The sequence below is a fragment of the Embiotoca jacksoni genome, unplaced genomic scaffold (genome assembly GCF_022577435.1).
Source record: "Embiotoca jacksoni isolate LCO1_2020_lvr unplaced genomic scaffold, fEmbJac1.0.p SCAF_71, whole genome shotgun sequence".
Lineage (NCBI taxonomy): Eukaryota > Metazoa > Chordata > Actinopteri > Embiotocidae > Embiotoca > Embiotoca jacksoni.
This window is the reverse complement of record NW_027185427.1, coordinates 462,274-479,574: the sequence shown is the minus strand read 5'-3', so window position 1 is coordinate 479,574 and position 17,301 is coordinate 462,274. Positions and strand designations below refer to the sequence as shown.

The 17,301-nt window shown below is 43.9% G+C and overlaps 1 protein-coding gene across 1 annotated transcript in view; it reads right to left on the bottom strand.

Annotated features, from left to right (window-relative positions):
• The window catches only part of igf2bp1 (insulin-like growth factor 2 mRNA binding protein 1), a 42,293-nt gene that overhangs the window by 16,423 nt on the left and 8,569 nt on the right, over positions 1-17,301 (bottom strand). Inside the window, exon 3 of the mRNA XM_069177339.1 lies at positions 205-253. Coding sequence (XP_069033440.1) covers positions 205-253 — 49 coding nt within the window. The remainder of the gene's footprint in view (positions 1-204; positions 254-17,301) is intronic.

Genomic DNA, 17,301 nt, shown 5'->3' with positions numbered 1-17,301 from the left:
TTAGGAGTCACAGTTTTCGCACACACATATGAATGTGCAGATTGGGGCAAGTTGTGAATTGTTGATCTGCTTTTGGAGAAAATATATCTGTCAATCATCTCTGCCGCAGCTTGTGATTGGCTGGATGTGGACAGCAGAGAAGTCGCTGCCTGTTTTACATCGTTCAGCTTCAGAGAAAAAGGTCTCAGTAAAAATAATACGAACCTCCCACTGCAGGTGAGGGGGAATGTTTCTGATCTGCAGCTTCCTGGTCCTGTGGAAACAAGAAGAATACTTTTAAATAACAGGAAGAGTGTGTGTGTGTGTGTGTGTGTGTGTGTGTGTGTGTGTGTGTGTGTGTGTGTGTGTGTGTGTGTATGTGTTTGTGTGTGTGTGTGTGTGTGTGTGTGTGTGTGTGTGTGTGTGTGTGTGTGTGTGTGTGTGATGAGGGGGAGTGAAAGGAAGATGAGGCTGAATGGAGGCAGAACGTGTCCTGACAGTCAAACAGGGAAAGAGAAAGAATCGGTTCTGACCAGATCAGCTGCTGCTCAGCTTTCTTCTACCTGTGTGGGAGACAGGATGCATTTCACCTGGTTGTCACGGAGACTACAGCCCGCATCCCGACTCCAGCACGGCAGCTATACGGTACCAAACACGGGAATAGTTTACTTTAAAAGTTACCCAGACCTTTCTCAAGTCTACAAACCTAGAGGTAAAAAAAAAAAAAAAGAATCTTGGTGTCGGTCGCGATGTGAAAACACACATTTGCACCCGGCTGGATCCTTATGAGCCACAGTACTCATCCCCATTGGATCACACATGACCGCCACAGGAGCCCTCCCTTTGTGGGATGCAACACCGTCATCACTTCTACGAGTTCGACGTGTCCACTGCATGTGACAGCCGACAAACTTCCCATGATGCACTGCAGACAGCAACCGTTTCTTTTTTTAACTGGAACTGCGGATGCTCACTTTTATCACATCATTAAATGAGTTTCCAGCTAACAAACACATTCTGCAACAGCTAACAATGTATGTTTGTTCATTTACGAGCATTTTGATTGGACCATTCATTTCTGCTCTCCTGCTGGATTTTAGATGCACTGCTGTCTGCGTTTCCGTGGCGAAGCTCCATCTCCCATCTCTCACGGACGGAGGACAGCCGCTGCTTCTCCATCACCAGGTCTTGTGTTTCTGCGTGAAAAGGTCCAGATACAGACGCTTTCCTGTTTTTCTATGGAGCATCTCTTCTTTAACACATCTGGATGTCTGCCGTGACGACGACCCTCTTCTCCACCAAACCTTCAGGCCATTAGCAACATACAGCTCCTCTTCTCCGCCTCTTTATCTCTCCCTAACGGTCTTATCTTCCTAAATCCAACTGGTTCAGTTTGATGTGGCGTTAAATGATCCTGATAATGACTGTTTGTCCACGTGGTGCATTGAGCGCTGCACCTTTCACCTCTGAGCTGCATTGGAAACCACTCTTTACCTTCCATTACCATCTTTATCAACCACCACCTTACTCAACCCAGCGTCAATGGCTTTAAGCCCCCCTCCCACCCCCCAACCCTAACTCCCAGGAGGCTCCAGCTCTCATGAATAGTCCTTTGTGCTTCTAGAATACCTGACATCCCCCCACCTAAAAAAACACAGCCCTGTGATGCTCCATCAATGACCGTCAGTGCGGTCACTGACTCCGCCCACTAACCCCCACATAAATCAGAGCTGGCTCCACCCCTCCACATGAACGACCAAACACACCACTACATTCAATCGCAGCCAAAGATCCACTTTATCCTCCGCACCACAAACCCCAACCCCCCAACACAAACCCCAACCCCCACCACGACGCCACCACCAGCGATCTGGTTTGACCCCGGCCACCACCACCTGCCAGCCCCGCAAGCCTGCATCATTGGCTGAAACCATGGCAACAGGTTGGGAATGGGCAGATGGACGACAAAACAGCACGTTCTGCACTCAATCCGTTTTTTTCCCACTTTTAAATATCATACTTTTTATCTTGATGAGGTCAACCAGCAAAATTATAATACTAAACTTTTTATTTTGAAAAGCTGGCTGTGTAACATCAGTCTGCACTTAATACAACATCTGGATCAGGAGTGTTACAAACACAACAACCTGAACACAGGGACTAACACTAGTGATTTAAATCTGTCTTTGTTAACTATGAATATACAGAAGACCAGAGGAGGAAGACGAAAATAAAGCTGCTCCTCCTCCTTACGCCTGACTTGTCATTGATGTGCAGAGATGGAAACACGTTATCGACGGAGCTCAAACATGTCTGCAGCTGAATGGAAGATGTGAAGCTGTTGAGGTTCCCTCAGCTGTGAAGGCATGAAATCCTCCAGAGAGACAAAGAGCCGCAGAGAAAGAGAGAGGTGGTCCGAAAGGAGGAGGAGGAGGAGGAGGAGGGGTCAAAGGTTAAAGGTCAGAGGGGCCCCAGGACCACAGGGAGGCGTGTTCGACACTTTCACAACCAAAAACTGCAACATGGACCTCAGAGAACCTGTAAAACTTGTCAGGAGGCGTCTGTCTACGTCTCATGATGAGAGTATTACACACTCTCACAGAGCAATACACCCTCTCACAGAGCAATACACGCTCTCACAGAGTAATACACCCTCTCACAGAGTATTACACGCTCTCACAGAGCAATACACGCTCTCACAGAGCAATACACCCTCTCACAGAGCAATACACGCTCTCACAGAGCAATACACGCTCTCACAGAGTAATACACGCTCTCACAGAGCAATACACGCTCTCACAGAGTATTACACGCTCTCACAGAGTAATACACGTTCTCACAGAGCAATACACGCTCTCACAGAGCAATACACGCTCTCACAGAGCAATACACCCTCTCACAGAGTAATACACCCTCTCACAGAGCAATACACCCTCTCACAGAGCAATACACCCTCTCACAGAGTAATACACGCTCTCACAGAGCAATACACGCTCTCACAGAGTATTACACGCTCTCACAGAGTAATACACGTTCTCACAGAGCAATACACGCTCTCACAGAGCAATACACGCTCTCACAGAGCAATACACCCTCTCACAGAGCAATACACCCTCTCACAGAGCAATACACGCTCTCACAGAGTAATACACCCTCTCACAGAGTATTACACGCTCTCACAGAGCAATACACGCTCTCACAGAGCAATACACCCTCTCACAGAGCAATACACGCTCTCACAGAGCAATACACGCTCTCACAGAGTAATACACGCTCTCACAGAGCAATACACGCTCTCACAGAGTATTACACGCTCTCACAGAGTAATACACGTTCTCACAGAGCAATACACGCTCTCACAGAGCAATACACGCTCTCACAGAGCAATACACGCTCTCACAGAGCAATACACCCTCTCACAGAGCAATACACCCTCTCACAGAGCAATACACCCTCTCACAGAGTATTACACCCTCTCACAGAGTATTACACGCTCTCACAGAGCAATACACCCTCTCACAGAGCAATACACCCTCTCACAGAGTATTACACGCTCTCACAGAGTATTACACGCTCTCACAGAGTAATACACGTTCTCACAGAGCAATACACGCTCTCACAGAGTAATACACGCTCTCACAGAGCAATACACGCTCTCACAGAGCAATACACCCTCTCACAGAGCAATACACGCTCTCACAGAGTATTACACGCTCTCACAGAGTAATACACGTTCTCACAGAGCAATACACGCTCTCACAGAGCAATACACGCTCTCACAGAGCAATACACGCTCTCACAGAGTATTGCACGCTCTCACAGAGTATTGCACCCTCTCACAGAGTATTACACGCTCTCACAGAGTAATACACGCTCTCACAGAGTAATACACGCTCTCACAGAGCAATACACGCTCTCACAGAGCAATACACGCTCTCACAGAGTATTGCACGCTCTCACAGAGTATTGCACCCTCTCACAGAGTATTACACGCTCTCACAGAGTATTACACGCTCTCACAAAGTAATACACGCTCTCACAGAGTAATACACACACAGACAAGAGTCCCGTTAGCTTCCTGTTCCTCCACCTGCTCTGGGAGGAGGAGCTTAACGAGAACAACCCGAGCAGCAATGATTCTCACCCTGGTAAAACACACACATCACACACTCTGGACCACGGCGGCCAGGTTTTGTGTGTGTGTGTGTGTGTGTGTGTGTGTGTGTGTGTGTGTGTGTGTGTGTGTGTGTGTGTGTGTTAGTGTCTCTTGTATGTTTGACAGGTTTGACTGACGGGCGCTACGAGTAGTTTCACAGACTGAACCAGCTGAATGTTCATCTGTGCTGGAAAATATTTTTACACTCAGAATTATTTCGTATTTGTTGGAAAAAGGTTTCAGGAATCTGCTGCATCAAATCAGACAGAAAGAGTTAGTGTGAATATATCAGGCTTCAAATAGAGTCAAAAAGATAAATAAAAGAATTTTTTTTTTGAAACAGACACACAAACTCATGTATGCTTCCTTTGTTTCTGTGTGGATTATATGAACAAACAATAACAAAGGAGCTGTGTGCTATCAGAGCTAAGCTAAGATAACTGGGTGCAGGCAAATATCTGGAGGAAAAGATAATTAACTGTATTTAATTACTGGTAACATACTGGACTGCTCTGGTGTCACGTGTCACCGCTGTTTACCTAAGCAAGTGAGCTCACCTCCAGAGAAACATGGAGTCCGGTGTGGAGATTACCTGCGCCCACAGCACAGAGTTAATGTTTCATAAGAGCGATCCAGCCAGCATAAAAATCACAGATGAATATTTTATTGCTAAAGTTGAGGAGTTTCGTGGAGAGAGGCACCCAAATGTGCTGTACCGATCATCACCTTGGCTACCCTTGACCCCTCAGGGTATAAACATCTCCCACTGACCTCTGGCTCCTCCCACTGACCTCTGGCTCCTCCCACTGACCCCTGACTCCTCCCACCAGACCCCTGCAACCAATGTCATCACCACTGGTCTTCTACCAGCTGCTGAGTTGGCCTTTTCAGCAGGTAAATTTACACACTGCATGAATGAATGCTGGTGAAGAGAAACTTGTGTGTGTGTGTGTGTGTGTGTGTGTGTGTGTGTGTGTGTGTGTGTGTGTGTGTGTGTGTGTGTGTGTGTGTGTGTGTGTGTGTGTGTGTGTGTGTGTGTGGAGGGAGGTGTGGGGGGATGTGGGGGGGCAGTCCGCTACAGGTGATCACAAGATGTGCTATATCTCTGTTCATCAGAGGCAGTGACCTCAGGTGCAGCCAGGTTTTACCTGTATTTTAACAGGTCATCTTATTGTGTATCCCCCCCATGTTTTGCGCTGGAGTGACAGATCCAGACTGTAGCTGTGCGGGAGCTTTAAATAGACAGAAGGAAGGAGTGGGCAGCAGCAGCAGAGCAGAGCGCATCAGTGGTGGAGGAAAGTGTGTCAGCTGCCAGCTGCAAAAACGTGCAAATGCACAAGTGTGAGAAGAAGTGTGTTTTTAAAACACACACTGAATAAAAGGCTCTCTAAAGATCTAAAGATGTCACAGACGTTAGACGTCAAAATAACATATCACCAGCTTTGTTGATTTTTTTTTCAAGATGAAAAAAGTGACTGCAACTCCCTCAGCATTTAGATTACCTTCAAAATGTACTGTGATGTTAATGTACCTGGGAAGCTGTCTTCAGCAGCCAATCAGAGCTCTGCTACATTCACACACAGCTGTACCTGTATGTTCTACCTGTATGTTCTACCTGTATGTTCTACCTGTATGTTCTCCGACAACAAGTCCACACTACCTGTCAGCCTCAGACATGCTTCCCTATCAGAGGAGAGTAAAAACTGCAGAGACAGTTTGCCCTGTCAGAACTGTCATCACTCCCCGATTGGTCCAAATTTATAGGGGAAAGGTCACTTCACTCACAAGCTGCGATCCCATTGGCCCGCTAAACCCAGTTATGAGAGGATCTTGTCCAATCAGAACTTAAGTCATGGAGCCAGCGGTCTGACGTTCATGTTATGTGCAATGGCATTCAACTATACTGTGTGAACCATAAATATCCTTTCAGTTCAGCACTTTCACTTCCTTATTTTTCAAACATCATGATTTTTAACAAAAAGGAGTTTAAAAAAGAAAAAAAAAAGGAGCTGTTTACTATGACCAGTAGTTTGGAGCAAAATATAAAGAAAGTTCTAATGAGATATTTAATCATTTTTACTGACCACTTTTAATATTAGTTTATTTTTTTAATGGATTTTTTTTTTTTTTTTTTTTTGTAGTGACAACATTACGAATAATATTAATAACCTAATCTGTGTAATATAACAGAATAGAGGAGTAGGTGTGTCTCCTTAAAACCAGGTTTAACCCTCCGCTGTGCAGAAGACTGGAATTCATTAAGGGGGGAGGGGGGAGGGGAGGGGGGGGGCTGCAGTAGGCTGTGGGTCAAAGTTCAGGTTCTGTTCCCCAGTCTGACCCCGCCTGCAGCTCGCGCGCAGACCTCCATTTTAGAGATTGCGAGGGTCTCCATTTTGAGAAGGTGAACAGACCGAGCCTGAGCTCGCGCGCAGTCAGAGCGGGTTTTTCATTAAAAAAAAAAAATCATGAAATAAATAAATCATAAAAAAAAATAAATCATAAAAAATGCTGAAACATCGTCAGAGTCCAGCTCGCGGTGGTTCTGTTGGAACGGCGGGAAAAGCCGCGGCCGGTGTCATTCAGACCCGGTCCGTCCAATTCACGTCATCCCGGGAGCAGCTCGGAGGCCCGGGCTTCACGCTCCTCCGGTGATGAGGAGGAGTGATGAAGGTCGCAGAGAAACAGAAGATCTGCTGGTGATGAGCTCCATCTTCAGCTCAGCCGCCCCTCCTCCCGCTTCCTCCCCTCCCTCCCTCCGCTCGCCATTTTGTGTTCCTATAGCCATTTCATGTCAGGGACGCTGCCGGGGAACAGAGCCCGCAGCCCGGCGGCGGTTCCCGCTAGGAACCCGCAGTGCGATGTCCGAGTGAGATTCAGACTGGTCCTGCTCATGAAAGGGGACATCAGAGGACATAGGACAGGTCTCAGACTGCCCTCCGCTCACAGGAAGTCACGGCGGACTCTGTCCTTCAGCTCTCATCAGACCCTCCGGTGAATTTAAAACAATCACTCATTTTCTGTCGCTTTTAAAACTTAATTATTGTAAACGACACGAGCTGCAGTGAGTGAGGGACACGGAGGAGGGACACGGAGGAGGGTGAGGGACAGGAGGAGGGACACAGAGGAGGGTGAGGGACAGGAGGAGGGTGAGGACACGGAGGTGAGGGACACGGAGGAGGGTGAGGACACGGAGGTGAGGGACATGGAGGAGGGTGAGGGACACATCTCGCATTGTTGAGTTTAATACAAATTATTCATCACGAAAAAGACGAGGTTGTGACATCCGGTCCGCGCGGCCTTTCAGTCCAGGACGTCCTCTGGTCAAACTGTCCCGGACGTCCTCTGGTCAAACTGTCCCGAGGACCGGCAGCTCACCGAGACGCTGCATGTGTCGGTTTGAGGACGGTTAACGGCAGCTTCTCCTATAGGCTGCTTCATGTGTGCAGAAACAAACGTGTGGGCGGGACCAGAGTAACACACACACACACACACACACACACACTCTACATACTTACATGTGAGAGCCAGTGAGCGGCCATCTTGACGGGGCAACGCCCATTTACTACAACGAATGTGCGGTCACATGACAGCGGAGAATTCACCAGAACACAGCACGTACAGCCCATGGAGGGGGGGGGGGAGGGGGGCACATGCGCCATTACATGAACATGTGTGTTGGTCGTGTGTGTTTTCAGTCAATAACGCCCTCATCTCCCAGCAGCCCCGTAATGCAGTGTGTGTGTAGTTGTACGTCATGTCCTGGTTGTAATGGCAGAGAAAGAAGTGAAATGTTCGCTGTGAACAGTGTCACACGTCTCCGGGCGCGCGCCCGTCACTTTAAGTCTCCACACAGACCCAACGCAAACTATTTATTTTTTATTTTTATTTGTTTTTAACTCATGTAAAGAAGCGCGCGCAACTTGGGGGATCGTCCTTAATTATCTCGACACCGTATTTATTCGCGCGCGCGCACAACTTTCACCGCGCGGCCTGTGCAAAAGGAGGCGCGCGAGCGCGCCCCTCCATTCATAAGTGCGTAAAAACTACTCGGGAGTTACTACAGCGGCGCGAGAGAGGGGCGGGGCCGGCTGGTGCTACAGCCCAGCGCGAGGGAGGGAGGCAGAGGAAGGAGGGGGAGGGGAGGGGGGAGGCCGAGGGAGGAGGGGGAGGAGGGGGAGGGGAGGGCGATACTATAGAATGTGTGCGTGAGTCCTCGGCCACAACACGGGTTGTTTTAGTATGGCGGCGGAAGGAACAGGACTTCCTGTGAGCGTCGGGTGGAGCTCGCTTTTAGAAACCCGGCAGCACCGGTGAGCCCCCGCGCGGAGCCCCGCGCTGAGCCCCGCGCGGAGCCAGGTGACCGCGGAGGACTGAATAAAGGACGGAGGACTCGTCCAGGTTCACAGAACCAGGAGCTGCTGGATGGAAACCGAAGCGCTGCTGTGGTTTCTAATGGAGCTGAAATGTGTCAGAAAGCTGAGCGATGTCGGTTAAAGACAGAGTCATTAAATGTGGTGTCACGTTCACACGTTTAATGCAAAGACTGATTATCTTCGGAGTTTAAAAGATTATCTTTAACCTCAGTAAAAAAATAAAAATAAACAGAATGAAACTCCAGCAGTAACATGGCGGCTGAGGTTGTAAGAGCTGAACATACTCCATCTTTATAACTTCATAACGTCTCAGGAGCTGACCTGAACCACAGGAAACGGCTGGAAATACAGGCTTTAAAAAACATCTCAATGTGGTTCTGGGATCATTAAAACGCGTTTTCATAAATCCTGAAGCTGGAAGAATCACCGAGAACATAAATTCAGATTTATCATCTGACAGGATTGTTTCCTGAAGAAGAGCCACACCACGTGACCTCCACATTATTAAAATTAGGTTTATGTGTAAGAGTTTAAAGGAGTAATGAGGTAAACAGTGATTTTAATTACCAAAACTGATCAGATGCATTATTAATATAAACTGCAAAATATTTTAGATCTTTTTTTTCCTGTCTCTTTTTTGAAACAATAAATATTGAAGACAACTGGAACAGAAAATGCAACAGCAGGAAAAATCTATTAGGAAATAATATGAAGATGCATCACAGAGAAATACATATGAATAAAATAATCATCTTAATGTAGTGAGAAGAGAGTAACAGCAGCTACACACCAACTCACTGGATAAAATGTCATTTCTCAGTCATTCCTGCTCTGATTGCCTACTAATTATAAAACAATAATCTGATTTAAAAAAAAAAAAAAAAAAAACACCAACCTAAAATTGAGCTGACAAGTTTTTACAGGAAGAATTGTGGAGGACTGAAAAGAAGCACTGACACAGACTCACACAGTAAACATTCTGCTTTTCATTATTTTAACATTAACTTGTGATCAATAGGTTTGTCAGAACTGACATATTTTTTTAGGGTGCTTTTGAAAAGTTATGAATAATATGTAAAAGCTGAAGATGAGACATATACAATAAATATAAACGAAAAAATAAAACAACATTCGTTAAATACATTTTCTGTTAAAATGTATAGGACTAAAACAGACCTTATTTGTTTTACTAAAGTATGACCACATAGAAGAAATGTCATTGTGTATTTTCAACATATTAAAGCAGCTGTTGTGTTTTTTTATGGCTCTATAATTTCTTCTCCATAAACATTTTCAGTCTTCACAATGTTTCTGAGATTACAAAAAAAAAAAAAAAAAACCGACTGGACTTTTTGAAATTGAAGAAGCAGGAAACTGAAGGGAAAGGTGGGAGATGTGGTTTTAACATGGTGTTACATGGTGTGAGGAGTCACAGCTGAAACTCTGCAGGTGATTGAAACGTGCTGGAAAACAACGTTTAGATGTAAAAGCCACGTTTAGTATTAATTGATTTTTAACATCAGTTCAATGTTGAGTGATGAAGGTGAAGTCCAGACTATTCACTGACTTTAATACTTTTACATTATGTCCCTGTCTCCAATTAATGTCCTGATAAAGTGATCAAAAAATTTATTTAAATCAAATTATAATTATTTAAGTAAGCAGACCTGCAGGGGAAGTTCTATACATTTAGACAAATAAACATTTTTATGGTACATCTTTTTATACCTCAGAATTTCCTGAGGTATTAAATAATTTTCAGGATATGATTGTGATGGATTTATTGATTGATTGTTCATAATTAAAATCATAAAAAGTCAACAGAGACCATCCGCGGCTTAAAGGCAGCACGCGCCGTCATTTCTTCATCAGCACGCAGCTCGGTCGAACCAAACAAAAGAAGCAAAGCTCGGCTTTTCTTCTCTTTTTTTAAACCCATTTCTGAAGATAATTCAGTTCGGGTGGAGAATGGACCGGCCCGGCCCGGCCCGGCCCGGCCCGCCCGGCCCCGTGGCTCCCCTCCGCGAAACAAAATGGGGGAGAAGGAGGAAGACGGGAGAGAAGGAGGGAGTTCCTGCTTTGTCTAAATGAGAGCGAGGGAGTGTGTGTGTGTGTGTGTGTGTGTGGGAGTGACGTCAGCCTCCGCTTTGTTTTGAATCGGTGAGGAACAGGGTGGGACCAAGAGCAGCCAATGGAAGAGCAGCAAGGAAAGGGGCCCGTCTCTTCGAGCGCGCGCGTGCACACACGCACACACGCGCACACACACCACTTGGATTTCATCTCTGAACAGCAGAGGGCCGTCTGAGTCACTCTGCAGAGCTTCTGACAGAATGTTTCAGTGTAAATGTGATTTATTCATTTATGTTATTTATTTAAAAGATAAATTAAAGGTCATCGTTCATCCAGTGGAGAAATAATCCGATAAATGAAAAGTGTTCATGTAAACAGCAGCTGCAGAACTAATGTTAGTACAGTTTAATATACAATAACATCATGAAGTTATTACCAACAACAGTTTTCTTTCTTTCTCTCACTCACTCACGCACAAACACGCGCGCGCACGCACGCACCCACTTGTGTGGGGCCCTGAGCAGACCGTGATGAGGGGAACTCTGCGTTGAGTATATTAAACAAACTACACACATTTTAATGGAAGTCCTGCAAGTCTGTGATTCTCTGATTAAATCAAAGTTTGTTTTCTCTTCCTTCCATATTATTTCATTAATGCAAATATCTGTACAATTAAAAAAAAAAAAAAAAAAAAACACAACAAACAAACGAAACGACTGATTTTTTTTTTTCTGTTGCTAAAATTTGTCAGGGAAGGTTTTTCATCAAAAACAAAAACAAAACAATGACTCCCTTTCAAGGAAACGTCTGCTGATTACAAAACTACAGTCCATTATTGTGTGTGTGTGTGTGTGTGTGTGTGTGTGTGTGTGTGTGTGTGTGTGTGTGTGTGTGTTGCAAACTGGACCATGATGTCACCAAGTCATGCATCAAGATGTTAAAGGGAGATTTAAGGTGACCTTAAAAAAAAGAAGCATCTTTGCTTCTTCAGCAGATGAAAAATAAAAAAACAAGAAAATCATCAAAGTAATTAAAACAATACAAAATAAAACATTTATATTTATAAAAAACATATTTTTCATTCAAATGAGTTAAACTGCATTTGAATCTAACTGAATTATGACTGAAAACAACGGCTGCCAACTCACTGGATGATGAATTATTCTGCGTCACAGCAGGAACCTCAGCTGTTGTAGAAATGTGGTGTACTTATAACACAAATCAACTAACAAGTTATTAAGAGCAGTTTTAAAATCAATAAATGAGCAAATGGGCAGAAAAATACATTAAAAATAACTAGAATATTTTTTTATATAATTTTTAAAAACCATTAACTTTTGTAGAACAGCCTTCTTCCAAATACATTAAAAAAAAAAATCATTTTAAAAGAAAGTATATTTTTACTTGGAATTTTTTTTTCCTCAACAAGACTTTTAATTTTAATTTTAAGGAAATAATCTGAACTCAAATGAGCACACAAAAAAAATGTGGACAACAAAACCATAAACTGCACACGGAAAGTTTCAGCAGCACAAAGCACATCATTAAGTTCAGGGTTGAGGTGCTTTTACATGTTTGTGCTACTGATGATGAACTGCACCTCATTCATCTGAAGGTTCACTTCCTCTTAACATCGGATTCAGTAAATAAAATAAGATGTAGTTAAACATGAACACGTTAAAGATTAAACCAGTGGTTCCAACCTGTGTATATAACCATATCAACAGTTCACGTCTCCGAGTCGTGAATAAACGAGTTTCCATCTAAACTTCTCGCATGGTTTCATTTCAACAAACTTTCTGATGATCTGATATCTCAGAGAAACAGTGCAGAAAACACAACTTAGTTTTTCCTTCTTTCCTCCCAAATATTCATCTGATGACCACATTCATCCCTGAAAACTGGAGAAACTCACAGCTCCGCCTGCAGAAACTCCAACAGCAACGAGCTGCTGACACGCTGATGCTGCAGAATCAATAATGTGATGATCTGATGACGTCATACAGAATCACTACGGGCCGGCTCTCTCCTTTCTTCTACAAATTTGGGCCATTATATGGACCGGTGCTGAAGATCTCCTCTCAGACACTCAGACATCTCTGAGAGTCGCCTCCTGCTACAAACAGTAAATATGAAGTCATGATGCCAATCAGAGGCTTTAAATCACTATAAATACTCCGGCTGCCGACTTCCTGCCTCTCAAACCAGGACGAGTCTTTTTATGAACACGTCCAACTGTCACCGTGTTTCCTCAAAGGCCATCTAACATCACAATGCAGCGCTGCAACACACACACACACACACACACACACACACACACACACACACACACACACACACACACACACACTCACACACACACACACACCACGTGAGCAGTGCAGTGGATGTGATATGGCACACCCCCGGACTTGCACACACCCCCTTTGGAGAAGGAAGATGAAGAGGAGGAGGAGGAGGGGCTCCTCAACCTCTCCTTCTCCTCTTCCTCCTCCCTCCTCCCGCTGCAGTTCATATATGTCTGCAGCAGTGTGTGCATGCGCCGCGCGGGCCGCAGCACATGCCTGTCAGACATGTGACCAGCAGCCAGAGCCTCCATTTTAACTCTTTGAGTGTAGCAGGAGAGGAAGAGAAGCAGGGAATTATGGGATGGAAAGCAAACTGAGCTCAGAGCTGCAACAGGAACCAGCTGCAACAGGGTGAAGGAGCGCGTCTCTTAGCGCCGGTGGAATCAAAGCGGCTGCATCCCATCGTTTTATCCTAAAAATAACAACAGAGGAGCGTTTTCCAGCGAAACCTGCAGAAGTTCCTGAGAAGCAAAAAGTCCAGATACTGTTTCAGGGTTTAAAGTTCATCAGCAGCTTCTGATTTCAGGTTCCTTCCTGCACAAACGAAGGCTGAAGCCTCTTCATCAGCGCTCCAACAATCTCTCCTGGAGACGACGGCAGCGGAAACATGAAAACATCTCAAAAACACTTGTTCTTCAAAAGGAAAGTGTGACTTCCTGTCACACGTCGCTGGAAGAACAGCAACCTTCATCATACTGCAGCTCCTCAGATTTTCAAAATAAAATGACGAAGGTACAGCGCAGTGATGTGTTATTGGAACGTCCTGGAAAGAGTGCACACGTGTCACTGCCATTGAGCACATTAACACTCGTCATTTTAAACAGGCACGATGTCGCAGCCCCGTCGTGAACGAAGCGGTCGTCGGGAGTGATCGTGGTCGTCAGGCGCCATGTGACCATCAATGGATGCTTTATGTCCTGCAGGAGTCACAGTCACCACTCACAGACGTGTTTCACGCACAACGCTGATCCGGCAGCTTTTCAGAATTTTAATTCCGTGAACATCCCGTTGCTGCTTTCTGTTTGAAAGTGACAAAATGAATGAGTGATTATCTTTTGTGCCCTGGAGGCGGAGCTTGTTGGAGGGTGACTGAAGACTAAATTAGTCGCTGTATTTCACAGTTTTACTTCTGATAATCACGTGAAAGCGCCTGTACAACGTCCTCTGTGGTCGTGGAGGTGTCTTCATAGATGACACTGCTGAGTTGCATTCTGGGAAATGTAGGATACACAACTTTCCCAACAATAACGGTTCACTGCCGCTAACTTTGGTTGAAGGACAGTTTAAAGTTCACAGCAGCGTCATTGAACCAAAAGAAAACATTTTGGCATCTAAAAGTATATACTTAAAAATGTGCACGCCTTATTTATTTTTATTTTATCTTATGGTTTGTAGGTAGACGTGTAAATAAATATAGAAGAAGCACCTCCATTGTTGTGAGTGGTGTTGAAATATAATAACTTCTTTATATAATCCTAAATTTATTTAATCAGCACATTAATTCATTATCTTTTTTTTTCCTTTATTATGGGACAGTTAAAGAAACAAAAATTCCCTGCTTCCACTTTTTTTATATATATATATATATATATACATATATATATATATATATATATAAAATAAAAAGCCTCAAGAATGAAAATGTGTTTTCTAAAAAAACAAACTGTTTTCATGTTGAAGAGATTTTTAGATTGAGAGTGAAAGCTGCTCGTTCAGCAGAAAAAAAAACATTCAACATGTCTCAGCTGAAGAAGACGGAAACCGTGTCACGGACGTCACGGCTGCTAGAAGACCAGCAGAGCTTTTTATTTTAAAGGTTCTTCTTGTAGAAACACAAACGTAAGTTCTACTACAGAACCTTTGGAGGTTTCAGTTATCTGACTGACTCGTGTCCTGAAGAACCGAGAACCTCAGCAGGAAAAATAAACAGAGACAATCTGGGTCAAACAGGCAAAGTGCTACACACACACACACACACACACACACACACACACACACACACACACACACACACACACACACACACACACACACACACACACACACACACACACACAGGAAGTTCTATATGCGAAAGAGCAACTATAGAAATGCCTCCCGGCCAATCAGAAGCCTGGGTGCCTTATTGGCTCCTTAATCTCCAGTTTCTTTCTCATTGCTGAAAATATATCAAGAAATAAAGTCCAACGGGCAAAGGCCTCACCCCTCTCACCCCTCTCACCCCTCTCACACTCTCACCCCTTTCTCCCTCTCCCTCTCCCACTACTATCTCGTGAGGGTGGTGTTTTGGTTGGTTGTAGAAGCTGAAAGGTCACGAAGAGTAAACAAAGACAAAGAAGGACGAGACGAGGACGAGACGAGGACGAGACGAAGACACTCAGGAATGTCTTTCAAACTTCTTTTTTTTCAAAATCATTTCTCAGCGATGAAGAAAATCTGTTGTGTTTAAGGACTGATTCTTTAACATGAACAGCTTAAAAAAAATTAAAAATATAACGAAAATATATCCAAACTGAGCTGGTAAAAGTTGGACCCCAAAACAAATGAAAATACGTGTACTTTGTGTTGTTGGTTCACTTCCTGTAAAATCCACGTCGGTGTGGCGATGACGTGAGCTCGGTGCCGTTCACCGAGCGGAAGTGGAAGTGGAAGTGGGAGTGGGAGTGGAAGTGGAAGTGGAAGTGGGAGTGGAAGTGGAAGTGGAAGTGGAGGAGCTGCAGGAAAATGTTTGCGATCAATTCAGTTTTACTTCCAGCAGCAGAGACGACGACTTCAGTCATCGACAGCATGAATGAAGAGACAGAAGTTATTTATAGAGTATTAGGCTGCTTCTTTTCCTAGGAAACGACACTTTCCTCTAAATTACAGAAATAGTTTTTGCAGTTCGATGTTATGAAAGTTGAACTGTTTAAAATTTTAAAAAGAAATGTGTTTATTAGCAGCTTTAAAATCAACTTCTGTCCCATCAGAGCTACGAACTTCTCTCTCAAAGTGCCTCCGGGTTGTTGCGTCTGTAATATCCTCCGTTGTTCAAGAAGTGAAACCGACTCCAGAGGAGGAACCGGCCTCCGATTTCAGGCTGCTGGATGTTTTTCTGATCACATACGTGTTCTCACACCAGAAGGATGAAGCGACTGAAACCGAAACCCAACAGCTGCTCTTGAACTCAACACGTTTCATCACACTGAGAAAAAACACACAAAAAAAACAGGATTTCAGAAGAGCTGCTGAAAATCCTGCCGTCACATCACACCGACTCCTACAGGAGCGCCTGAATCCAGATACTGCACCGCCACTGTTCCTGAGCGATGTGAAGATCAGCACGCACAAACAGAATTTCAAAATAAAACGCAAACCTCAGGCGTCTTTCACGACAAACAATTATAAATTAATTAAAAATGTTAAAAAAAAATGGGAGGATTATGTTCCTGTTTCTAAAAATACCTATTTTATTATTTTATGCACCGTCATGTATGAGCCTTTAGTTTGAAATGTCCTGCAGCATTATACCAACACACACACACACACACACACACACACACACACACACACACACACACACACACACACACACACACACACACACACAGCAGTTTAATGTGAAGCTGGACAGCAGCTCCTTTTAATGTGTGTGTGTGTGTGTGTGTGTGTGTGTGTGTGTGTGTGTGTGTGTGTGTGTGTGTGTGTGTGTGTGGAGCACTACAGAAGGTCTCTGGTTCAAATCCTTTCATTTCCACGTGTCCTCCTCTGTTCACAACTACACATTAAAAATGTCCTATTTTTAATTTAAAACCATTATTTAATTCGGTCCTTGTGAACTGAGCGTGTTTGTGAATTAAATCACATTAATCCCTCTGACAGAAGAACGATCATCTCATGGATTCGTGCTCCTCTGAACACTCTCGCTCAATACCATAATTAAAAAGTGTTTTTGTAAAATATGAAATCAAATTGAGTCTCAAAAATAAAAAAGGAGCAAAACATATAATAGTGGAGGATGAAGTGTGTGTGGTGACACGATGAAATAAACTCATATAAACCTTAAAATATTTTATTTATATCCACCAGCTTCCTGTAAATATTTATTTTAAGAAGAGTTTGCTGTTTTCATTTTATAATGAGTTGAGATGCTCCTTTATTTTGATTTGTTTACTAATATTTCCTCCTGTTTCTCTTCTGCTATATTTTGAGTGATTTATAATTGTTATTTTGCAATAAAGACTTTCTGTTTTTAACATTTGTAGTTTTATGCATTTAAAAGAAATCTTCTTCCTCAGAGTTTATAACGGCGACAGAAAACCAGGACGGACGCAAAAAGATTTAAATTCTTTTACAGGTATGAAAAAAACAACATGCGCTGACACACACACACACA